Raw genomic sequence first — 27,309 nt, 5'->3', positions numbered from 1 at the left:
TCCCTATTTTCCATGCAACGGTTTGTAATCTTCAGTTCTTCAGCAAGTGAATCCTTCAGAGCCACACTGTGGCAAAACAGAAAACGCAGCTGACCTGTCAGCCTGGTCCATGGTCACTACACGAAGGAGGTATTTTTTTTTTTTTTTTTTTACAAACGAGTTGACTGTACAGTACAGCAGAAGAGGGGAGGACTAAAAGAGAAGGAAGAGGAGGAGCCAAGTATTGTACAGCACTGCAAGAGAGGTAAGAATAACGGAAAGACAGAGGTCTTTTCTTCACTGTGGAAGAGCATTCGCCTTTTTCAGCTTTCACATCTCTGCAGAAGCTCAGGGGCATCTTACGTAACTACCACCACTGATAACATTGATTTTTTTATCAACTTTGAACAGGTCAGATTATTTCTTGACAAGCCCTGAGCAGCCATAATTTGTGGCTGACCAATTCTGAACTCCTACAGAGATGTGAAACACCAACAAATCTAAATATCCAAATATAAGTAAGTCCTTGGTCTTAGGAAGAGAGGAAATGTGCAAACAGCACTGAAGGGAACTCAAAGGGGGATACTCAGTCCAGGACTAATCAGTCCTGCTGGTTTAAGAGCCTACACGCCCTTCAGGTCCTTGAACCATTCCCAGCATCTGTGTCGGGTTCCTCAGGGCTGACGGTTTCCGTACATCAGCGGTATGATGAAGACCGAGATGTCATCTCCGGAGCCCAGGCGCTCATTGGTGATCCTCCAGCCTCGGTCCCTCAGCACACCACGTGCTCTCATCACCAGGTCTTGTGCCGCCATTGTATACCTGGACAACAGAGGAAACAATGACTGTGACAATAACCGGACTATGAGTAATTTTATGCCGTGTGAAACATGAGGTCACCCATTAATTGGGGTGAGTATTTTGTCATTATAACTGTCTTATTTGCTATTTTGCTTCAAAATGCCGTCTTTGGTCTTGAAAAGATGTTGTATCCACTCTGCACTGGTGAGATAAAATGTCTATTTCTGTCTTTATATGCCTGTATAATAAAATGTGTGAAATGTACGAGAGGAACTGATGTGTGGCCAAGGTTGGAATTTATCCTTGAAAGGGAAACAATAATGTGCAACACAGTGGCACGATGTACAGCAGAACAGCTTAACATTCAGAGGGAATAAATGCAGACGCTTGACATTCACCGGAGAAATGGAAGCAAGATGTTCTGGTGTACAGAATTAAAGCATCAAAGATATAATTAAAGAGTAAGAAGAAGGACAAGAAATAGCAGCAGACCTGTGCAGGTCATCAGGGTCACAGTTGGCCAGGAACGAGGTAACAGCTTCGGCTACTTCCTGGTTGGAGAGGACGTCCCAGAGGCCGTCGGTTCCCATTACCAGAACATCATCAGCCCCGTGCTCATACTGCATCAGGTTATATACTTTTACCTGCATGACAAAACACAAAACATTAAGGATTTCATTAAAAGCACAGCTTGAAGCAACAAAAATAAATTTCATCATCTTAATTACATCATTGTCATGACTTCAAGTTATTACTTTGCTGCTGAGTTACCCCTAAAATTCAAGATCATTGTACCTTCTTACCTTTATCTGGGTAGTATACAACTACGCTAGCTGCTCTGTGAGCTGTGCTTTGAGCTAAATGCTAGCATCAGCATGCTAACATGTTCGCAATGACATGCTGAGGTATAACGTTTACTGTGATCATGTAGCAGTCCAATTGTTTGACTTGCTATTTTTCTTTGTTTGGGCTGATTTTCCTCATGACTGATTGCAGTGGATTCAGATCACCTGTGCACAGGTGGGAGACTGACTCCTGATTGAGGAGTGGAAGCAGCTTGGGGCATTTCCCTCTTAGCCAATCATGGTGTGCTGCCCCTGACCTGTTCTGAATCGCTCCCTGAATTACAGAGATTCCCCCTTAGATTGCCAGCCAGAAACTCTGGTCTATTTAGGCCCTATTTTGTTTTCTTGGCTGTCCAAATCTTTCTTGAGGGAACTTTGTTTATTTGGGAACCCCTTAAAACCCACACCCACACCTTCAGTTTACCATTTTATTTCCCTGGGGCTTTTGGGAGCACATTTATTCATTATAGCGGGAAGAGGCATTTGTTTATTTATTGGTTTATTGTCCTAGTAGTGGACATCATGCATTCCCCTAGTTATGTTTTTTTGTTTATATTTTTATGGCTGGCCTGTAAGCAATTTACAGCCAGCACCGACACAATCATGCTATGACTATTCGGATGTAGATTATTTCAGTTGACATTTTCCTCCCTTCCACTATCTTTGTCTTTTTCAAATCTCTACCGGAAACAACACCAACAACCACCCCTGGGTGAGCAATCTGCACCTTGAAAATAGCAGGTTACATGAACCCTACCCTTAACCTGAACATGCTAGTAGCTCTTCGACTTTTCTTTTGCAGGCATCAGAATTCTAAAGTTACATGAAGTAAAAGATTTCTTTCAGCAGCTGCCACGATCAAGCACACTCAGCTAAAGTAGTGCACGTATTCCAGCCGTAAATAAATCTATACTGACATGGCACAGCGCATGGTAGTTTCACCACTTAATGAAGCCAATGCAGTTTTCATTCACTAAGAGCATCTCGAGGAGCACACTCGAGACGCTTCGGTGAGAGGTGAAAGTTGTGTTTGTGAGAGAAAGAAAGAGACGCAGAGTGCCGAGAGGAGTTAAGTCTGCCATGCGAACCCGGTATGAACTCCGGGTATTAATGAATTAAAGATCAAGCGGAGAGCTGTGGGAGGGAAAATGCAAAACTCTATAAGACAAACTACATCAGAAGATGAAAGCGCTTTGAAACCGGTGCCAGACAGTCAGACAGGTGAGCTCAAGTTCTCCTGCAGCAGAGAACAGCGCTCAGACAGGGACTGTAGTGCAGATAAGATAGAGGTAGAATCAGGTGAAGTCGTGTAACAGACTTCATGTAGGACGTGAGACAAAACAAGATTTTGGATTCTTAAGAAGTTTGTTCAGATTTTGACTGTAACAGAGAAGAGTCTGGGAGGTTGTTGGGTTTAAGGTGACGCAGACATGTCAGCCCACAACCCCCTGTGTGTTGATAGGCTAGAGAAACAGGCCAACCGCAGACGTAAGCTGATATCTACTGTATTTCTCTCTGTGCCCGATTGCTATTAGCATCAGAGAAAGATCCATTTGTTACAGAGACTGGAATCACATTTTTGTACTTCCCCCAGTTGTCAAAATCTATCACCTGGCTGGATACCAGGACACTAAGAAGTCTGTCCGTTTTGTTCCAAGAAGACATTTCATTCATTTGTAGCAAACTGAACTGAATATGTGGATTTTTGTCACCTTTTGACATAACCAGGTTAGTTGTTTCCAGTCTTTATGCTAAGCTAAGCTAATCTAAGATAGCTCGGGCTACATATTTGCCGCACAGATGTGAGAGGGGTTTCTTGTCGCCAGCTCTCTGCAAGAAGTGTTTTACTCCAACAGTATTATTCCTTTAACCACAACTTTAAATTATACAACACTCCAATAGTAAAAAATCAATTGAAAGCACTGCAAACTAATGCAATATTTACTTTGATTGTTATTCACCATGAAGCGCTGTGTGTCTTTGAAGTCCTAAAAAAAATGAGCTGAATGGAAAACTTTCTTTATTAAACGTCTTCAAAGCTCAGTTTTTGATTATTACTATTTTTGATGAAACCTGCATTATTTGCATTATTTACATTGTTGTGTTTCTCTGTGCGTTTCCACCACCTGTAGATCATTGGAATAGTGTGAAACCGATGGCAGGACTAAATCATGCAAACTGCAGTCAATGAAGATCTTTCTCTTTCCTTCCCAAAACTACATACTGTAATGCACCTTTTAAGGTCCAAGGTAAAAAAAAATGTAATTTGTTTTTTTTAAATGTGCTGCTAATCGTTATTTATTATGAAGAGGAGGAAACAAGGTCTTTGGGGAAACATCCTTTTTGTCTCAGCCAGCTGGAAGGTTGTGTTGCCAGCGCACAGGCAAGCTGCCAGACGGCCGGTGTTACACCTCAGGGAATGAGAGACAAAGCAAATAAACTTGCGCTGCAGCCTACATGTCATGGACAGACTGTGTGTTGTTAGTGGTATTGCAGAGTACAGACCACACCAGCATCCCGAGTTTCCATTTCCAGCTGTTCAACCTGCTGCAGCAGAGCACCTGATTAGTTATCTAGCCTGCAAACTAACTGCAGACTTTTCCCCGGTGAAAGTTTGTTTGGTCGCACAAGTGATTTACGCTGTAGCAGACAAAAATAGTTGGACTTTCACTTAGTTTTTGAGTAATCAATGCCTGAATGTGTGTCAGCGGGCGTCATGCAGAGCCGGCTCTTACCTCAGGGCAACAGGAAAGGAACGGTTTGATGTAGATGTTGGAGTCGTGGACTTTGAGGTCGTGGTCACCGAGCCCGCGGGTCACACCGATGGTGGCCAACACCCGTGCCTGGAAAACACAGATTTCAGTATCAGTTTTAAAATAAATCTGGTGTCTGTCTGTTCGCTATGAATGAGCATATGGGTGTAAACATATTGAGTGACAGTAACCACGATGGCAGTGTTTCACCCTGTTTTCTCCCAGTCAGAATCTACAACACAAGTGGGCGGTGGAGCTGCTAATTGCTCACACAGTTGCATTTTTTGTGAGAAGCGTATTTTCGGTGGCGCGTTAAACACACAAATATAACATGTGACACTGTTGGGGATCTGTGAAACGTCTTAAGTGCGCTGAAACTTATTTTTTCTGTTCCTTTTCATTATCAAATTCTCTCTCAATATTCTCCCGCTCTTTCATCCCTGTGTGAATACTCTTTTTGTCTGTCCTTTGAATCCAGCAGTCATTCATCAGCCGTGTGGTCGTCAGATGCCGTTTTCCCCTCTGACGGAGACTCTTGTTACGTCTCTCTTTGGCATCAAACCGAGCTGATTGAAAAATATGAAACGAACACGGCCGCGACAGAGAATTTCGAAGCGTTTTGTGCAATTTATTTGGTGGAGTGTTTGCAGTTTTCGCTCTCTCCTTCTCATCTCTCCCCCTGCCGTCCCACTGGGGATTAACTTCACTTCTCAGAGAGACGACTGTCATCTCCCGAGTGGTGTGTGTCTGTCTGAACGTCCGTGTGTGTTAGATGTAGCTACTGGAGTGAAACAGATGGACCGTCTGCTCCCTCTTCTAGTGAGGGTGTACGCTGACACACACACGCACACACACATGTATGCACAGTGTGTTACTCGCACATCAGAGACCAAGTGTTCGCCCACTCTCCGGGTGCCTGGCAGGCATGTTTTGTGTGTGTGTGTGTGTGCGTGTGTGTGTGTGTGTGTGAGACTGACAATGTTAGAGCGAGTGATTTTCTCTGCAGTTATGAATTCTACAGCAGACGCACAGAGCTCGGAGTCGACACACACTCTTACCTTCTTTCCTTCCCCATATATGAGTGGAAACTTGAGATCTTCATCCTCGATGGTCTTGTACGCCCTGTGTTTAAGGAAAGAGAAGAGAAGCAGAACCAAGACAGTGAATGAATCTTCTGTCTTTCTGTCTCACACACAAAAAGATACAATAAGTCAAGTGAGAAGAGCAAATGGAGATTTCTTTTAAAAAGGTGCATTATGTAGGAATGGGCCACAGAGGGCAGCATATCACCAGAGTAACCGCTAACTGCTGCTAACTAGAGCTGCCATTAGCCAGTAAGCTCGCTCTAAAAATGTTTAAGTAGAATTATTACATATCATGCCTTTTTTTGATTACAAGATCATAAATGTTTTCCCTATGCTATGCTACATTAGCTTCACAACAGATCCACAGTCAGCAGGTTCTACAGCCTCTCCCTCAGGTGCATCATTACCCATCCAGATTTAACTTAACCAACTGCTACTGCCACCAGTCCTTGGGCAAGGCACTAGCTACTGTGGGACTGATACTTCGTAGCCAAAACTGTCAAATCAAATACAAACACGAGGTAATCCAGGCAGTCCAAATATAAGAAACAAAGAAGGGGATGATAAAAAACCACTAGGTCTTCGTCACAGCTTAGGGATGTTAATGATTAATCATTAATCGATGAATCGTTAACAATTCAACCAATTAAAAATGGGTTAACCAACAATCAGAGATGGGCATAAAATCCATAAAAAGGATCTTTTTCAAAATGACAAAAAGTTGCTTTTCAAATATATCAAAATAAATGACAAAATACTTGATATACTGGTATGAGGAAAAGTATTTAGTTAAAATACAAGTAGTTTGTAATTAAGAAAATACAGCAAGACTTTCTATACAAACTGATATTATAACATTTCAGACATTTATTAGTCTCAGTATGGGTTTTGTTGGACCAGTTGTTGAAGAGCTCCACAATTAAAATGAAGTCATCATTTTGTGTTATTAATTTTTCATTCAGGTCAGTTGGTGTTTACTTCATCTGTTCTTTTAACTCCTAATGTTGCCTACTTTGATTTTGCCTTAGAAACACAGATCATGTCAGTGATTCAAACAGTTTTCTAATGGAAAAACCTCAAACATATACCGATAATCGATTGTTTAGGCAGCCGACTGTCAATTTAAGGAATTGCTTAGAAGATTGCATCCCTACACTCTGATCACTGATTGACTGATTTATCTTTTAAACGACAGTTGGATACTAATTAAAGCTGCACTTGTCAATATCTTATAATCTCAATGGATCAAATAACTGTGTGATATTAAAGGAGTCATCCGTAGTGGCAGACAGATTATTAGCTTGTCCTGCTGCCCCCAAGTGGCCAAAATGTTGACTGTGGCTGCTTTAAGTTCTGGATAATCTTCCTTGTGCTGCCTCACATTGTTAAAGGAGTACTCCAGCAATTCAGTATTGAATGTTTATAAAATTTGGAGGCTTGCTGGAGTTGTTATTATTATTTATTTATTTATTTTTTAAATGGTCATAATTGGTGCAGCACAAGCTGAGATATCCTGACTTTCAGTCCCTCGCATGGGACTCCAGAAATACACTTCCAGTTTGCCTGTTGTCCCCAAGCTCAAGATGAGATAACCCCGATGACATCATTAGGCGTTCAAGTGCTCTCCATGATGACTAAAGTGCTCTTCATGTGTAAATATGTTGGCATCTCCCTTTAATGTTACATGTCAAGTGTCAGTTTCTTTTTTTGCATTAAACATATTTTTCTATTTGTTCTTTAACAACCCTTTTAAATAAACACATAGGTGGGAAACACACATCATGGCCACCCTTCTTGTAGGTTTTGATCCTGTCTCGGTGCAAGAGTGTCTCCATAGAGTGCAATAACAAGTGTTTCTGCTGCTGAAAAATTTAGTGAGCCAAAGCAAACAAGCAACAACAGAAAATGAGTTCAGAAGTGCACAAATGGAAGCAGCGGATCTCAAAACACACTTAGAACTGGAGCTTTGATGCCAGACTGAAAGACTCCACGGCTGACGCTGATGTACTTAAACTCCACAGATTAGACTTGGCGTCACCAGTCAGTGGAGAATATCAACTTCAAACGGCTTCATATCTGACCAGGGTTCGCCCAGTCTGTCAGCCGGTGTCTCTCTGCCCGCTTTTTCTGTCTTAAAACCGAGACGTGCACTTTCCCCGACCCAAACAGCACAATTTCTCTCTGCCTGGCTTTATTCCTCTTGTGCCCTTGTGCTGCAGAGGTAGAGATACAACTTCATCTATCAGTCATCCGATCATCCCCGCTCATCAAACTTAACACCTCTGACAGAGAGACGCAGCAGTGAGTCCCACAATGCTCTAACTTATCTTCCCTCTGTTTTATCTGGGATATTAAGGGCTGCGATGAGAGAATCCTCACTTTCACTATTGTCCTACTTTGCATTTCAGACACACATTAAGAGCTTAGACAATAATCACACCAAACATCAGCTGCTTCCTGCATCTCAAATCCGTCGTTTTATCGTCTTTGTTATAATTAATCTTGACTTTTTGACTTTTGGTCGGACAAAACGAGCAGTCAGAGACATCCCCTTGAGCTCTGAGAAATTTTGATGAGCTGCTTTTGCTCAAGGGGCGCGTCAGAATTGGTTGCCTGCAGTGAACAAAGCGCGGCAGCCAAAAGTGGAGTCATTATTGATCTCTTAGCTTTATTAAATCCCTCAAAATTATTCTCCAGCTGTCTCGGTTTGTGACCCAGGCTTCAAATTCACAACGTCTACTTGTTTCTTGATCATAATTTCTAATTCATATTCAAAATTTTGCAAAGGTTCATTTATGCAGATTTCTTGCATGGAAGTTTTTGTTGAAATCTCTCTTGTTATGTTCTTTCATTTTGTTGTTTCTGATTGCCGCCCTGCAGACAAAAGCAGTGTGAGCAGCACTGCCTTGTGTCTAATTGCTAAAGATCTTGATCTGGCTGCCGTGTGCATTTGTTTTCATAATCAAGCGAAAGAAAAAACGCAACATATTCTTCACAATAATTTTCTTCTTTTAAACGCTGATGTTCACAGGATGCATAGCAATGAGGTTATGTTTGTGGCTGTAAGATTAATAACGGTAATATGACGATGGTGAAACAATGCAAACTTTGTTTTAGTGCTGTTCATACAGCACGGCTAGTCTACATTTAGCCTGCAGCTAACAGATTTGGTTGCTGCATCTGATGGGATATGTAAATAAGCAACTGTTGCTCACAAGTTTAAGCTCTCTAACTTCAAAGGTGATAATATGACACTGTTGTGTTTACAGCTTGCCCCACAGCGGCCAAGAAAACGCAAACTTATTAATGTAGGTTCAAATTACTTTAAGTAGAAATCCCAAAAAAGCCGTGTGTTATCAGTGCTGAAACTTAAGGATTATATCTGTGCCAGTGTTGAAAATGTTCAAATAATAACCATCCCTCCTGAGAAAAGGACAAAATATAAGACAATGACTTCAAACTACTCTGTTGAAGAGAAACAGCAGCAGTCCTTGCAGCAGCACATCCTGGCTGCCACATTTCTGCTCCTGAGGGCTGGACTTATAGTGAAATATACATCACACAGCACAACACACACAGTGCAGTGTGTGTCAGTAAAAGCGCGTCTCATTACCGGCTTCTACTGCTGCCACAGTCTCACAGCATGGTGCCTTGCTAACCCACATAACAGCGCACACACAGGACCATCTCCGCTGTATCATTATATCTTATCAGTTTAGGCTGCTCCCTCATTAGCTCTCTGCTGGTCTCTTCAGCTCTCACTAGCAGCAAAAGGAGGTAAAGGGAGTGAGACAGACAATAGGAATCTTTTTCAGGTTATTGTTTCATTTAAGGTGGATGCAGCTGGAGACGGCGGGAGTCTGCAATCCCAGAGCATTAGCAGGTTTCATTTCAGAGGTATGATTCATGCTAAGGCAGGCCGTTCATCTTCTGCAGGGGTTCTTTGTCTGCTCAGTGGAAACAGTGTGAGAGGAGGAAATGCAAAAAGACGAGGGGAAACTTACCAGCCATTCATGGTGAAGTCTCTGTAGAGCATCCTCTTGCCCACCTCCTTCCTCTGAACTCTCCGGGGAAATTCCAGGTGTGTGAACTCATTTCCTAACAGGTGAGGCTGCATGAAACCCTGGAGGACACAGACGGTGATGGCCTTCCAGTCAGTCAAGCAGATAAATGTGCGGCAGATTTGCAGATCAAATGAAAGTCATCTCCCATCACTTCTTTTTTGTCTGTGCCATTTCACTCTGTATGAGTCTGAATCGCACTGGAATTTTGAGGATGATAATATACGACGCTGGAGGGAAAACTTTGACAACACGTCTGTCTTTATTCATTTTTTAAAACCTTGACACATGAACAAACCAGTTCAATCACATACCGAGCCAAGCCCTTAAATTTTCTTCCTACATTGGTCAAGGCTGTTGTGACTGACGTGCAGGAGAGTTGTGAAGGTGTCGACCGATGACTGAGGGTTTGAGGTTTTATAATCATCAGCACCAGACACGCACACACACAGTGAGGAGGGGTGAGTCTGAAAGTGTCCATGTCTGCAGCAGAATGTTGTTAAGGATTTCATAAAACAGCATTTAAAATGGACTGTACAGAGCCAGATATTTTACAGTTGAAAAGTAAACTTTGGTGGATAAAACTATGTAATCCAGACAGTTTTCTTCTTCTTTTTTTTAGATTTATTTGCTTTTAGCATTTATTTTGATAGGATGGCTAGAATCTGACAGGAAAGAGAGAGAGAGCCAGAGGAAAACAGCAAAGGGCCACAGACTGGAATCGAACATGGGCCACTACCTAGGACTCAACCTCGATGTTGACCATGCCAGTGTACTGCGCAGCCTCCACTTCACTCTCAATCAAAAGTCCCGTATTTTAGAAAGTGAGATTTCCATGTCCTTTTTTTGATTATAAGCATGTTTAGATGCTATATACTGTAAATTAAAGTTTTGATGTCGGCCAAATTTTACTCCATGCAGCAGAAGCTACAGGGAGGATATGAACCCCTGGTCTCAACCTCCGTAGTCCACATGAGGCATGTACTTTACCAGGAGAGCTTTATTAAATACCATGTTTTGGTCATCCAACCTTCATCAACAATTTACCCCCGGGGATTAATAAAGTATTCTGATTCTGACGATTCTGATTCATCAAGTAAGCTACTATTCCAAGGTTAGATGACCAAAATATGGTATTAAGTAAAGCTGATAAATAGCTGACCTGGTAAAGAACATGCCTCATTTGGACTAAGGAGGTTGAGACCAGGGGTTCAAATCCTCCCTGTTGCCTTTGCTGCATGGAGTAAAAATAGGCTGGAAGAGGAAGCTCTTTAGATGTCTCTGACTGAAGTTAAAAAGATGTCTATGAAATGTCTTGTAAAAACTTCAGGGAATGTAAGAATGTCACTTAGACATCACTAGTGAACGGTGAAAAAACATTTCTCTGGCTCTCCACTGGATGTCTTTTCAACGCCGTCTAAGACGACGAATTGACGTCTTTTTGGACATGTTTTGCTGACAAGCGTTGCCTTTAAACGGGCCGTCAGGACTTCTGTAAGGTTGCGAAGCCCCTAGTATGGCCCTGGTTTGCAAAAACACCAGCAGAGAGGATGGGAATTCAGTTGGCAGTGGTAGTGCCAGCTCAGGCCTGTGAGAGCTGACCAATTAGAACAGAATTGCTTTTTTTTTTTAAAGAGACAGGCACTAAAATGGAGTGCTCAGACAGAGGGTGTATAGAGGTGCTGTAGTGATGGACAGCTTGAGAAAAATAATGTGTTTTTGTAACATTAAAGCATGTGAAACATTTTCTAGTCCATCACCAAAATAAAAGTACGAACCTGAAAATGAGCACAATACGGGACCCATTTGAGATATCTATTCATGAAATCAAAAGGAGGCATGGAAATGCAGAAACATGAGTCACTGCTTACTGCCACTGACTATAAAAAGGTCAATCACAGCCAGCTATTCACAGCTGACGAGCGTGTTGTGCTGTTGCTCTGCTCTGTAGGAAATTGATGGACTTCAAATGTCTTGCTGATTGTGTCGCTTGTTGTGTGAGCACAGTGAGAAACTGTGGCTGACAAACTGTTTCTGTGGTCAACTAAAAAAACTGAATGTGCCAACCAGTCACTACCTATGTGTGGAGAGTGTGTAGTTTTTATATAAGCCAACATGGCTTTGTGTGAATAACCTTATTACATATATTTGTTAAGGCTACAGATCAGACTTCGTACAGTGCAGTAGAGTTTTCTTACCAGGAACTGGAGTCGCTGTCGTTCTGATTCTGGTGTGAACTCCGTCGACACAGGAATGATCTCATTGCTTCTAATAATGATCGCCCTGCAGACATACACAAACAGCAATGCACATTCAAGCTTGCATTGAAAAGAACACAAACTCAACTCAGCTTTATTGATATAAACTGGTGCAGGGAGCCACTTTTCACTGAGTGGACGGATCATAAGCACACACACCTGCTGTCACCTGCGTTCCCAACGTATAGCTTCCCTAGCAGGTAAACGACAGTGAGGGCTGTGCATCCTCCTATGATGCTACAGACTTGCTTCTCCCTCTCGATCTGGGCATCCTGGGAAAGAGAGAGACGGTTTTTTGTCAATCTTTAATGAGACATCGAAAAAAAAAAGCGGCTTTATAAAAGCTCCCACGTCCGCCTACATGTGGCAGTGAAAATTAGGAAATGTCAATGTCAAGTCAAAAACCACACTGCAGGCAGCCCACACAGGCAGGAGTCCTGGCCTTCGTCTATTCAGCAACACTCATGCATATGACTATGAGGCCTTAAGGGAGAGATGGAGGCACAGAAAGCGAGCTAGAGGCCAGACTGAGGATATCTGATCAACTATTTTGAACGACAGGCGATGCATGGGTTGTGGAGTATTGATCGGTTTAACTTGAAACCTATTGTCGATCGCGTGTCAGTAAACAACGCATGAATAATGTAGAGAGTGATATTTGAGACGGTTTGTATCTCGAGCTTCATGCTGCTCGTACACGCAGATATTTAAGTGCAAATAATGCCTGAATATGTCATTATTACTTGAACTCCTCCTTGCATGCCTTTTCTGTTCCAAACCTTCTACAATAGGAATATAATCACATGATTTTTCTTGCAGAAACCCTGCAGACAGCAGCCCCCTGATGAGCAGTTTTTTCCCCTGCAGGTGGACTTCTTTCGACAGAGGCCACAGCTTTAACTGATGCAGAGATAATCCCCTGCAAAGAACGTCAAATCAAGTGTAAGAGTGCTTCTTTTTCCACGAGGGGGAAAGGATAGCAGGGGGTTGAACTGAAATGAGCTTTCTTTGTGATCTTTTTTTTAGTCTGGGTACCGAGGGGTCCAGCCTGAGCAGTGTGAGCTGTTTTCCATTGCCATCTAGTGGTAAAACTGCAAAAGCTTTGGCTCGTACAGACGTGTCTTCACAAAGGAAAAGACACACACAGGACCGAAAATGATGAGGAAACACACAACTGCACCATTAAAAATAATGACTTAATGCCTTTAATTAAGAAAGAAAATGATTTGAGACGTTTAATCAGACGCTGCCTTTGAACCAGAGAGTCTAATGTGTACGGCTGAGTGGTGTTTAGCCAGCAGCCATTGTTTCGTAACCCAGCTCTCTGAGGCCAGATGTCTGAATAAACTGCAAACAGAGATGCTAAAGGTTAATAATCTCTGTCAAGCGTGTGTTGGTGGAAATGTGGTCAGAATATTAATGTGTGGCAGCAAACACAACACTAATCAGCTTTAGTTTATCTGTAGTTATTTACATGTGTTGGCTCCTTCAGTGGCTGTGTTTCCATATCTGCTTAGTATCCATGCAAATGTTTACTGCATGCATACGTACAGTACGTGATGCTTCTGCAAAAAATATAGTCTTTATTCGCACAAGCATTACCAGGAGACCTCATGCGCTTTTTGGATATTACCGCTCTATATCAGTGTTACGTGCAGTGCATTCACATGAGATAAGCAAAGTGCATTTTACTCGATTCACTGATGTTATCCCCCGGATATGATGTGAGGGCATCAAAGTATCATCAATGTTTCAGGAGCAGAGCGGCTGTTCTTCAGCAGCCACATTATCAATATAGTACCAAGATGTTTTGTTCACTTCCTGCATGTGTTAGAGGCATAAATACACATTTGCAGCTCATTCAGGTTAAATAAAAGATGCTCTGTGGCTGTATGTGTTGCTCCTAACCTTCTCTGTCATCACCTTTGAAACGTCAATATAGGCGATCTCACAGCACAGCTGTTCAACTGCTGTTCAGCTCATTATGAGCTGCGATCAAATTTAAAAATTGTTCACTTGCCTGACAATAGAAACACACAACCTCTCACAAACAACCTCTGCAACTGTTGCAAATTACTAGTAATACTAGTCTCCTGTGAACAGAGCTTTACATGTCATGTTTGCTAATTGTACTATTCACCTTCAGATAAAAAACAAAAAGGAAAACATGATGTGATGAGAGTGGTCTTTTCCAATGTGAATAAAATAGATAACACACTGGATCTGCGATGTGTTTTCATGGCAGGTACATTTTGACTTTGACTTTTGTCACAGTACGAAAAGCACAGGTGTAACTCAAAACATTAATGATGGTGCCGTTACATTAAAAGTCCCAACATTCAGAGAATGAGGACCCTGAACCGTTAATTAGTTATTAATCACACCTTTGCTTTTCCTGCCTCAAAATGTCATCGCAGCCTGAATAAACTGAGGTTATATTTTCAAAGTGTGGAAACTTGGAATAGAGGACAGATAGTGAAGGTGCCACAGCTGCTGATGATGGGGTGATGACAGGATTGGACGACTGATCCCTGCAAAAAGATTATGAGCACTTTTCTGGAACCTCACAGTCATTTCTCTTTATATGAGTCTCAGCCAAATCTCTAAAATGTAAAGTAATGATGCATGACAGAGTGAATCCAGTGGGTGTGAAGCACTGTCAGGATGACTGGACTAAAATCTCTGACGACCTTGCACCTGCCCCTCACCATCTCTTTGAAGGCGTTCTCTATGGCTCCTATCACCAGGCTCTCATGCAGGATCTTCTTCTCAGTGAAGAAGCGTGGCGGAGGCGGGGTGCTGCACGGGGAACCCGGCGCACCTGCGGCCCCGCGCAGCGAAGCGGCCCGGGTCAACGCTCGGTGAGGGACTGGAATGTTGCCCTGGAGGTAGGGGTTGTTGTCGGGCTCCTCGCCCAGGATGGTCGGGGGTGGGGAGGACATGTTGCGAAGGATCTCGATGACGGCCTGGAGCTGGCAGGCGATGTGGTGCTGAAGCAGGCGGGAGGCGACGACTGCTGCACCTGAACCGGCGTGACCGTCGAACAAGGCCCAGTAGTGGAACACCAGGCCTTCACTCTCCTGCAAAAACAAAAAGGACATTGATTTTATATCACGTAGCACATTGTTTCAAAGCAGCAGCTCAATTAGACATGATTACGTTTGACCAGACAATCAAGACAAAAATGATGAAGGGATTAGAATTTCTTTAGAGCCTGACTGATAATTAGATAGCTGATATTATCAGCCAATATTGCTGTATCACAGACGTTTTCCTATTGGCGCATATGGTGTCCAATATGTGCTGATATCAAAACTTTTGAATTAAGTTCATTGCAACATCCTGCCTCCATCACGTACATATCTTTGTTACGATTGTTTGATAACTACATTCAAGAAGTCATTGCAAAAACTGTGTACTTATGCATAAATTCTATGTATAAAGGAATATCAGCCGATATTTCAAAATCAGAATTTTTTTCTGATATAGGTATCGGCCCCAAGTTATAACTTTTTTCTATCATTTATTATAAAGCCAAATTCACGGGTGGTGTTCGGTTAAAGATCTTCTTTTAATATACGTTAATGAGGGTTTTTATATGGAGTCTTGAGTGTGACAAAAAAAACCAACCAAAATCACAATTACACATTTTTTTTTTTAGCATTTCATTCCAGACTCCTTAAAAACATTGTGTGGTTGTCCAGAAACATCTGTCTAAACTTGAACTTGACTTGTTTTTTATGACTAATGTCGTTGCTCTAGTTACTATCATGTTTCCTTTGAGATCCATTTCATTTATTTACAAGAGACTGTAGCCATTGTTCAAAATGTCAGAACATTCACAGTGGAAAATCTGCATAACACATGCAGGACCAGCACCAGAGCCAAAGTGATAAATCCTAAGTCCTTCGCAGTGATGTTCCAAAGAAAGCAGGGTGTTGATGGAGAACGCAGCTGAGCTGAAGGTCACTCAGACCAATCGTCGTCATCATCATCATCATCATCATCATCATCATGACTCAAAATCCTCCTCTCCTCCTCCTCTTGCTCACCACGCCATACTCGCGCTACAATAATGTGATCTTCTGAAAATTGTTTTTTTTAAAACATTAAGCTTAATGTGTGATGCTGCTGGTTGAATTGTAGTATACGTGAGTCACCTCTGGGAGGAGAGACCAGGGAGAAAACATCATGACTCATCCTGTCCATTAGTGCTTGGAAGCCGCAAGGGTCAACCCTCCTTCGCCCTTCATTTCCCTCTGGAGGCAGGAGCCCAAAAGGCTTCGTCAGGTCTGTGCCGTCACACACTCTGCTTGGTATTACCTGACCTTGATTACACATTCTCTCTCACTTTAGTTTTTTCTGTTGTCATTTCCGCTAAAGCTATTTAGCAGTGACCTAATGCAATTCTCTTTTTTTGTTCAGCAAAGCAAAGTTCACTTTCTTACTACTTAGGTTTGGTTTGTGTGGATACATTCTAACCCATTAAAAACACTTGATTTACAAAATAAATAAATACATTCTCAAGCATGATTATTCTCTGGACGTTTTGAATGAGCTAATCACTCCCTGACAGACTTGCGTACCGGCTGTCCCAGTGGAGTGTATCCATGGAAATGAATAACACAAACATCTGGGGTTTTTTTGAATGAAATGTCACAACATAACTTGAGATCTGTTCTCAGCTGCTTCCTCTCAGACAGAGAACTGTTTTCACAGATTTTGTGACTGGTGGCCAATTTGCGGAGCCACTGAATAAACATCTATATGAGAAAAGATTTCATTGATGAGATCTAGACTGAAGTCAAAACACAAGTAACGTCTAGAGCTGAAAGGACGAGACAATTAAACGATTAGTGGATTGAGAAGAATTCTGGGATCTTGGGATCAAAATGAGGACAGAGTTTGAAGACGCATGTGGTTCAAGGAGGGGGCTGAAGTGCCTCCTCCTCACACACTTAATCCCCTGGCCCACATTCCTTATGATGCAGTCATGAAACTTTAAAATGTGAGTAGTTGAGATCCAAAGGGTTTGTACATTGGTGTGGTCCGACCAATGAGTACTGAGTACTCATGTTAGAAAGCAGTAAGAAGGAGAAGAACATCCACATGTTGACGGGCATCGCTGCTGGTGTGATCCCAGCGCAAGATGGTCTCTTCTTAAATCTTATTATTTTAGATTAACATACAACGACAAATTGGTTCACTGAGACAATAACCTGAAGATTAGTCGACGCTCAAAATAAGTCGTAGCCGTGGTTTTTAATTTACACGCCAGAACTAAACACACTCCAGCTCGCACATAAACAGCTTCACATACATGCCTGATGTTCACGTGAACTCCAACTGTTTACTGCTGAATGGCTCCAGTAGTTGGGTCACTGCTCGCTGTGTACTCATGCGTATGCCTGAGAGCATAACTGTTTATAAATGTGTCATGTACTGTATGAGCGCTGTAATCCCTTTGTGCATACACCAACACGCTCAATGAAGTGTGTGTGTGTGTGTGTGTGTGTGTGTGTGTGTTTTCTTACCTCGCCCAGCTTGCCGTACTCCATACGGAGCCCCAGGCCCTCTCCGTTGGGCAGGGAGTTGCGTCTCTTGGCTGTGGGAGTCTTGCTGGGCGTGGACGGAGGGCAGTAGCTCATAGGCCTCCTTCTCGCTACCACCACCTCGCAGCAGGCCTGGTCCTCGTTCAGCGCACTCTTACCAGCATTTATGACCCTGCGAGAGCACAGTACATATGGGTTAACTTATATTTTACCTTGTCTACAGCAACTCGGAGGTCCTATTATTAAAAAAAAATTTGGCAACATACTTTCAGACCTCGTTTTTTCCAGTTGAAATTTTGCTACGAGCAACAGATGCACCACTTGCTGTCTGACAGCTGTGGTCTGGAACAAGCGGCCGAATGAAAGCCGACATCAGATGCTTCCCCGTCGGATGAAACGGCTCTCCACTCTTTCATGGTTATTATGGCTCACTGCAGGATCACAACAATTAGTTTGAGCCACAGCCTGAGGTTTGTATGTGTACACCCAGCCAAAGCAGCGGCTGTTATATGTTCATTTTCCCGATGAGGATCAAAAAACGAGAGCTCATTTGCGGTACGGCTCTGCTGGGTGTGTCCTGATGCAGCGGGACCATCGCTCCAGGGAGAATTATGTCTATTATGAATATTAAGTCTTTGTTTGTGTGTTGAGTGTACATGTATGCCTTAAGCTGTGTGTGTGTTGCCTGATTCATCTTTGGTGCCTTATTTAACTAGGCAGACCCCCAGAGATGGTACCAAGAAGATATATAACCCTGAAACAATTAGGGACAGCCACACGATAACTGTGAGGTTTGCATAAAAGTGGTGTCTCTATTCTTTTATCAGATCTCAGCATTTTTCTGTGTTGTCGACATAAGCAGTATAAAAAGATATATATGAGCAGGGCTGTGGCCAGGATTTTAAATATACCGAGGCCATGAGTTCCACTGTAACACCGCCCTGACTCTCAGGTTGGAAAGTGAATTAACTGCATTAGTCATACATTTTTTTATTTAGTTAACTATTTATATTTTCTGAAAAAAAAAAAACAGCAGAGAGGCTGCAGAGACAAAGAGGCTGTTTGATTGAATCTGTTAGTCTAGTCTGCCTGACTCATGGATCCTTTTATCTGACTGAGGTTTTCTCCCCTTGTTAAAAACTGACAAATCACCTACGGCCTTTAATGGTCTAAATACTGGTTCAAACTGACAGTAGCACAGTTTTGGTAGAGAAACACTGAATGTGTTATATTTCTTTTTTTTGTCGGTACAAAATTAAAGGTTTTAGGTTTCTACCTGTGCCCGTTTGTTTGTTGGTTTGTCAGCAGGATAACACAAAAACTACTGAACCGAATTCCATGAAACTTGGATGGATGGTTGATCTCGGCCCAAAATAGACCCCATTAACTTTTGGTACAGGGTTATCAAGTTTGTAATTGGATTAGGCTTGATTAAATTGAAGGGGACTGCTGGACCTTGGCGAACTTATGAGCTCTACTAACTGCCATTCTAGTTAGCAAATATTAGCATGCTGACACACAAAAATGGTGAACAGAATAAACATTATAACTGGTAAACTTCAGCATGTTACAATTTACAATTCAGCTCTAAGTACTGTTCACAGAGCTGCTAGTGTGGCTGAAGAGTCTTAGACTTATTTTAAATTGAACCATGTAATTCCCATAGGTTACTAAAGCCTCCAAATCCCTCTCCAGACACCAAGAACATAACCTTGATGTCCGCAATGTTAGCTATGGCCCAGGCTGTGAAGTCTACGCATTACTCGAGACTTCTGGATACACAGCACAAGAATTTAAAGAACATAATTCAGTTTCTCCTTCCAACAACAACTGAGTAAAAAATGTCTTCATTAAAATTTTGGGATATAGCTTTTCTGGGTCACCATAATCCTTTACTGGCTATCTGAAAGGACACTTCTGATAGTGCTTGGACTACCAATAAAAGGTGAAAACTGAGACTGTGGAGTGCTCCAACGAGACTGGCAAGTGTGACAGACATCTCTGGAGGGTGTGTGTGTGTGTGTGTGTGTGTGTTTAGAAATCGGCATGTCTATTTATAGACCCAGACTGTGGATGTTGTCTGCGAGGCAGTATCATGCTGGCTTCTCTGCCTCAAATGCTTGTTAACCTTGTATAAGAAGAGAGATAGAAGTTGTTGATACTATATTTATGAGTATGCATTTTATATTTTATTTGTGCTGGTCCCATTTTTCATTGTCACTTTAATTTTATGCTGTGCTTTACATTACGGCTATGAGTAAGGCTAATATATGCGTGCTGTGCATGGATTGTATAAAACCCATAATGTCCAGAAGGCTGGTCCTCACTCTGATTACTCAGCTCTGCTTTCAAACCCACCACTGCACCCATAATTACAGTACAGAATGCCCTCTGAGTTATTACAGTCATAAAACACCCTGACGCATCGACCACTTTTGAGCTCGTCTATACGCAGAAGTCCAGGAAGCCTTTGTCTGCTTCATGTCATCTGCGGTCGACAAACACTGTAATCTGATGACCCCTGATGTGTGATGAGATCACGTCCTTCTGATTTTACACTACTGTGTGTGAACAAAATACATGTTTAAATACAAACTTTTGAACCCCTGAATGTAAAAACTATTAGCAAAAACAATCCTCAGCCTTCATGACAACTCTGCGTTTAATAGGTTAAATCAATAGTGGATCTTTCTGTGCCACTCTATTTAATGGTATGTGCAGCTGCTGCTATTGTGTGTGTGGTTGAAAGTACTCTTGCATCTAATTCGTCCTCATTTCACCATTTGCAGGAAGAATGATCGTCATTTCATTTCTCTGCCAATCAAATTTTTGTTCCATTCGGGACAATTAGCTTTCCTCCCATTAGGAACAAAACCTAATTTTCCCGTCCACTGTCAGGCATTTAATGCCCCCTTTGTTTCGGTACCCTCGGCAACAGATTCTGGGCCAGACATTCGCCCCAAGGATGAGATAATTATTTTGTGAAGCACAATGGTTCATAGCTTTGCCTCTGTTTAACACGGAACATCAAAGGAACAATAACAGCAAAGGAACTACGAGTTAAATATTAAAACACTCAAAATTTAGTGCTTTTTCTTGAGGGTTTTGGTCAGGATTGCACAACCATCTGAATATGTGAGATAAGAAAATACAATGGCAAAAATTGGAAAGTTTGAATGGAATGAAAGATGGCTTAGATATCTTCTTTCATTTGTAGTTCTACTGGGACTGTGAGGTCCACAACTAAAAACGTTACATATGCTTACAATGATAACGGTAGTGTTGTTTGGATACCATTACCTGGAATCGGAAATGCCTCTGAAACTGCCTGAAATAATGGCAGGTCTACTGTATGCACCAATTCAATACCATATCATTTATTCATTAGGAACATGACCCTGCTGCTTTCCAGCAGCATCCTCCACACCTGTATGCAGCTCAACTGATATTTTACTGCACAAGTGGACAAGATCCATAAAAGGCAAGCGACTTGTGTAACTTCAGTGCTTTGTACAGCTGTTAAAAAATAATATGTATATATATATTTATATATGTATCAGCCAATAGGCTACGAAAAGTTCAGGTATTGGAAGGGAAGAATGGTATCATAGGCTACATCTCTATTGGTATGTATGGTGGAAAATATACATCTCAAAATTCTTAGTCATTTTGGAAACACTGGGTTCTTCGTATCAGGCAGCAAAAACAACTACTCACTTCAAACCAGCCCATAAATTTTGCCAGCTGATATAAACAATTATTTGTCAGATTTGATCAACTTTAGCAAGCTAGCTATTTAAGCTAGCTCCATCAGCTAACTGACTTGCTGTATCAGTGATTCCACTTTACTCATTTTAGTACAGGTAAAATGTTTACTAAATAGGCTGCTTGATGGCTACCACGATATGCAACTCACGTAAGTATCTGTCACATGATATTTTGCCGAGAGGTGACGTGAGGCTATAGCTACATGTCCCAGAAAGAGTCAGTAGAAGACATGGGAACAAGGTGTCGGCATTGTTCTCATGTAAAGACAGTCCTAGTATCGTCTTGTAAGCCTGGGAAATGGGAAAGCGAGGCAGAGCAGAGGTCAGACTTAGCTTTATTGTTTGTATTATCAAAGAATAGTTTTAAAAAGTTTTACTTTGAGGGTGTCGACTATCAGATATGTTTAACTAAGATAATGCCATCTTGGGTAACAGGTATGGGTGGGATTGCTGAACGAGGCTATAAACCTAGCTGCTAACGACACCCTGAACTCTGACATGGTTGCATCCAGGACAAACTTCGACAAAACAGGAAATGTTACACATTGTATGAGCTCTTGTTAACAGTGCTTTTCAAAACTGCTCCTTGGCCTTAGAAGGAACGTGAAGTTCCTGCAATGTTGTAAGCTAGTTAGCTGGAAATGCTATCATATGCAGTTTACGTTACGGCAGAAGACACTTGAAATTTAACCTTTCCTTACACCTTCACACGAGTGTTTTTGGTTTTAAAAAGCCCAACCTATATTTAGATACCGATAATTGCTCTTGCTACAGCTCCATGCACAACGCTTCAACATACGGAGAAGTCCAGTGCTCGGCAGGATAGATATGGTTAAGCTATGATTGGACAAATCCCAAATCCGGAAGGGATTTAATGAATAGTGAATTAGGCTATGAGCAGATAAAAGATTAAACTATGACTTGAATCGTCTCAGATATGCCTTTATTCCGTAAAGGGAAAAAAAAGAGCCAAAATGGCTGCCGTAATCGTAACACAGGAGGCTTTAATTACAGCTAAATGCTGACATGAGCTGAACTCATTAACCACACTGGTCCCAAAGAGACCCCTTATGACTGCTCTATCAGTGTGTGGTGAGTGTGTGTTTAACACTGAGAAAGAAAGCAAAGGAAGATGTGACCACAGGCCTGTTTAACCCTCAAGTATTAAACTGGTCCTTTAACCTGATTTTTATTCACAGTGATCGAGTAAAAGTGTGCTTGAGGAACACCTCTCGCTCTATATAATATTTTTCCACCTTTTGTGGCATTATTCTGTTACAATCCAGTGGGAGAGAGGAGGAGGTGCGACTAGTTCTAATAATATCTGCGAGTGAAAAACCTTGCAGGATCAGAACAAACATGTTCCTGCAAAAAAACACAGTGCAGACTACATTTGAATATTTATAAATAGGTCTGCTGAATTTCTTTTGAACTATTACGCACGGAGATAACATGTGTTGATATGGTGATGATGCAGTAATGTTGCATTTCTAATATCAACTCAATATGATCCACCACTTTATTTAAATCTGAAAAAATAACTAAAATGATCAACACAACATGAAAAAAATGGATGCATTTTAAAGGTCTACTGAAGCAGGCATGCAAACCAGCTGGTCCTGACTCGTCCTTTCTCGTAATATCACTACTTTATCGAGCTCCCAGTCTGGACCAGGGACGTATAAAGAAACCTGGAAACAGTGTCGGGAGACGGCGCCCCATACAGTCTTTTGGGGCCACAACGTGTCACCTAACATAGTAATTACGGTTTGGCCACTACTAAAGTTGGCTTCAAAGTCTGGTGTTCTTCCTGGGGGCGTGGTCTGGACTGCTAGCTGCACGGCTAACTGAGCTAATTAGCTAATGGCAGCTACAGTTGGCAGTTGGGAGTATGAACTCAAGAAGTGGCTAATTACACATCACACCTTTTTAAGGCAGCACAGATAACAACTGATACAATACTGGAGTAAAGTAGGTAGATCAATAACACTATCATAGCGGCGCCATATCCTTCTTTCTCTTTATCTGCCTTTCGTCAGTTATTCAGAGACTTAGTGATAACTATTGATTAATTACTAGTTCCTGATTTGTTGCTAGGAACTACTCAAGATTCTGTGTGTCTCAATGTGAACTGTTAACCGCACATACCGCTGATATCAGGGTGGAGACGGGGCAACTTTGTGATACATTGACCAAGGGCGGAAACACTGATAGTAACTGTAGCTGAGTGACTGATGAGCTTCTTCTCCACACATTTCTGCCTCAGTTATGAACAAATCAAACAAATCTGTCTCAGGCGGAGGTTTTTCCACTTACTGTATACAAAAGAATGCAGCACCCGTGTTTCCCTAAGTGCCTGTTCAAACTGCTGTGTTAAACCTGACGTGCTGCTCTGCTGTACCATCAACATGCTGACGGGAATAAATGGCAACAAACTCATCACTTAACTGCATCAGCAGTCTGGAGCCAGGACGGCCGAGCTACAATGTGTGCTTGCATCTTTTTGAACCGGTTTGCTGATGTATATCTGAAGGCTTTTCACATGCAATCGCACACATCCAGCCAGAAATAGAGCCCAGTTGTACACTAATACTCAGATGCTGCTGGTGGAGGGTGCACCATCCTCTTGCACGAGAAAACCAGCTTGGGCTGTGATCCTTTAGATGTTATCCACTTCTAACAGCACGCAATAAAGAGTGGAGAGTGCAGAGAGGGAGAGAGAGAGAGAGGATGCTGAATGGATGCATGTTGGAGATGGAGATGGGTGTGGGTCACAACAGGTGCAGCTGAGAGTCTTTTCAGACAGTTATGACCACCTGCAGGCACTCAGGCCTCCATAAGACCCCACACAGATGCTTTACATTAAATGCCTCGTGTGATGACACTTGCAAGACAACAAGAGCCGCTTTGACAGCAGGTTACTTACTCAGCGTATCCGGTGGCCCACGGTAATCTCCTGGTTTCCTTCAGGATGAGGATGGGCCGGGCTATGTGGTCCGCGGAGCACTCGATCTCATCCGAGGACAGTCCAAGAAACTGAGGTCTGGTATAGGGGAATTTCAGCGGCAGCTCGGAGCCAGTGTTGCCCCCTCCGCCGGAGCTGCCCCCGGCCATGATTCCACCCATGAACCCGGCCACGGCGGACTTGACCCGAGTGAGCATGTTGGTGGCGCGTCGCGGCGGGGCGTCCGTCGGCCGGTGCGCGGCGCCGCGGCTCCCTTTCCCCGGATTGCCCCCCAGCTCGGCCGCGCTGGTCGACGACAGGCTCGATGGAGAATAAAGAGGCGGTGGAGGAGGAGGAGGAGGAGGAGGAGGAGGAGGAGAGCCTCAGATGGTTACAGCTTCATTCATTCAGAGAGGACACGACAGCTGCAGCCGGAGGGGAGGACGATGGAAACAGCGAGGATGCTTTTAGTAGAAGCCTGCACACCCCCATGGAGAGTCATTGATAACAGCTCGGCCGTCGTGAACGCGGAAATACACAGAAGATTAACGGGTCATGTGACGCAACCATGGACGCACACTGCAAAAAATGTTCACTCCACGTATACGCTCTCCAGGCTTGTGTGCGCTCATAAATAAGAATGTAAAAGCATAAAGTCATATAAAACATCCAGGGACGACAAATACATATGTTTTCCTGCTGTTTGGGTATTTGAATTGATGACCATATGTCCAGGGATCCAGGGAAGGAGATATATACATACATATATGACAGCTTTATTAAAAAAAAAAAAACAATAAACCAATTCACAGAAAACAAGCGGACATGATTAGCTTTTTCCAAAACAAATTAAATGTATTCAAGTGAAACAGTACTTCAAGGCTCTGCAGGCTAAACCACTCGCTGTGACTGAAATTTTTTGCAGTGCAGGACGAGCAAAGATTGATAATTCTTACAGTGCAGGATGAGCAGCTTACAGCGGCTGACAGCAGGTTAAAGGTAAGTCAGCCTATGGACACTGTACAGCCTGTAGGACTCACTGATCCCTGGAGCTCACAGGGGAAAGGAGCGTTTTTCCTTATCAAATTAAACCAGCGCTCTGCAGTCTGCGCTGTCAGTGCTGAGAGGCCCAGCTCACTCCCCGTTGTATAATCGAGTTACCTAAACGAAAACAGCCACTTGATACTTGGCGCTTACATGACGGTTGACATGAGCAATATGATCACGACAGAAATGTGTTGGATATGCTAAAGGAAAATGTTTTTTACGCGTTGAGTTTTGCCCGTGAAAAGAAATCTTTGGTTGAGTTCACGGACCCTCTTTCACACACCCCACCTCCTGAACGAGGGCGTCTTCTGTCGCCTCCTCCAAATGATTTCACCCTTTAAATTTGGAATCGATGAAATAGCTCAGCAGTCTATTGTCCAGAAAACCAAGATTTTCCAACGCGTCGATTTGCCAAATTATTTAATTTGATCTAATCAAGCAGTTTGACCTGTGCGTAATTACGCGCGGCACACTCCTGAAAGAGCGTTAACCCTGTCGTTGAGGTGAATCAACCGAAAGGAAAGGATTTCATTCATGTTCATACCAGCAGTCAACAGGGATTATTGGCAAGAGGTAACAATATATATGTAGTCTTCTTCTTCTTCTTCTTCTTCGTCTTCTTCTTCTAATTCTCTTTCTTCTTCTAATTCTCTTTCTTCTTCTTCTTCTTCTTCTTCTTCTTCTTCTTCTTCTAATTCTCTTTCTTCTTCTTCTTCTTCTTCTTCTTCTTCTAATTCTCTTTCTTCTTCTTCTTCTTCTTCTTCTAATTCTCTTTCTTCTTCTTCTCCTTCTAATTCTTTCTTTCTTCTTCTTCTTCTAATTCTCTTTCTTCTTCTTCTTCTTCTTCTCCTTCTAATTCTCTTTCTTCTTCTTCTTCTTCTTCTAATTCTTCTTCTCCTTCACCTTCTTCTTCTTCTAATTCTTCTTCTCCTTCTAATTCTCCTTCTTCTCATTCTCCTTCGTCTCCTTCTCCTTCTCCTTTTTCTTCTTCTCCTTCTTCTTCTTCTTCTCCTCCTTTTTCTTCTTCTCCTTCTAATTCTCCTTCGTCTCTTCCTAATTCTTCTTCTTCTTCTTCTGCTTCTAATTCTTCGTCTTTTTCTTCTTGAGAAATCAACATAAGAATGCTGATGCTACTCGTTCTTTTTTATTCTTCTCTTTTGTTTTATTTTTATTAAATGAGAACTCGCTGTAGAAACAAAACCTAACCTTTTTTAACCTATACAGGTTAGTGCTGTTGTTGTTGTGCCGTTGCATCTTTAATTCAGTTTACTATAGAAATCTCTAGTTGAGTCAAAATGATATTTCAATCTTTCAAGTAGAATTTCAAATTTGAAAATACTTCATTTACAATCCAGTCCACCTAAAATATCCAGTTTACCTCACTTTATGTCAACACCATCACTGTAAATATCAGCTGTAGCTGCTCTTATAGTCGTGTAGGTGTAATGGCAGTGGGGACTTCTGTATCTTTTGCCAGATGGCAGCAGGGTGGACAGACTGTGGCTGGGGTGGGTGTTGTCCTTTAGTATCCTTTGGGCTCTGTGCAGACATCTCACCTCACCGATATCACTGATGCTCTGTGGATGGTACCTTGTACATTAAGGGTCCACTTGGTAAGAAAGTTGAGTTTTGACTCTTCAAACACTGACGCTTTGGGATGGCGACCCACCAGACCTTGTCATGGTTTGTTTCCTGTTTAATGTTGAAACCTCGTGTGTCATGTTTTACTTTCCACTTCTTCTCTTGGTCTGTTTTTACACCTTTTCTTCCCGTATCTCATTGGTTAATCACTCCCTGAGTATTTAAGTCTGCGTGCTTCCCTCACTCTTTGTTGGTTCAGCTGTCGGTCCTGTGTCCTCTGTGCTCTCCATGGCCTCTGGTTTGTCCTCAGTTTTTTTTTTTCTTTCCTTGCTTGCCATTTTTTATTGCTGCTTTTGGATTTTGGACACCAGCTCATTAAAGCTTGCTTGCTTGTTCTCTACCCGCCTGCTTCTGTGTGTCTTGCGTTTGGGTCCTTTGATGAGTTGAGGGCGAGACTTATTATTCATGGGTTACATGCATTTATGACATCATTTCTGTCATTCAGTAACCCAAAGCAAATGTACTTTAATAGTCATGACGATTGTAATACACACTGAATCCCAGTAGATAGCGCCATCACACAAAAGGAGGTGGTTTAGCCCTCTGATAGCAATTTTGTTTTACACTTACCATTTT

At 42.3% G+C, this 27,309-nt stretch overlaps 1 protein-coding gene across 1 annotated transcript; it reads right to left on the bottom strand.

Moving 5' to 3' along the window:
* Positions 1 to 24,263, bottom strand: LOC141008050 (protein phosphatase 1H-like). The gene is made up of 10 exons (XM_073480241.1): positions 24,028 to 24,263; positions 17,317 to 17,506; positions 14,491 to 14,862; positions 11,942 to 12,054; positions 11,723 to 11,807; positions 9,468 to 9,586; positions 5,437 to 5,500; positions 4,361 to 4,468; positions 1,273 to 1,424; positions 1 to 801 (listed from the first exon to the last, which is right to left on the bottom strand). The coding sequence occupies exons 1-10, from the start codon at positions 24,261 to 24,263 to the stop codon at positions 654 to 656; spliced, it is 1,587 nt and encodes a 528-aa protein (XP_073336342.1). The 3' UTR covers positions 1 to 653.
* Between the last annotated feature and the right edge of the window lie 3,046 nt (positions 24,264 to 27,309).

The sequence above is a fragment of the Pagrus major genome, chromosome 14 (genome assembly GCF_040436345.1).
Source record: "Pagrus major chromosome 14, Pma_NU_1.0".
NCBI classification, from domain to species: domain Eukaryota; kingdom Metazoa; phylum Chordata; class Actinopteri; order Spariformes; family Sparidae; genus Pagrus; species Pagrus major.
This window is presented reverse-complemented; position numbering and strand designations above follow the sequence as displayed.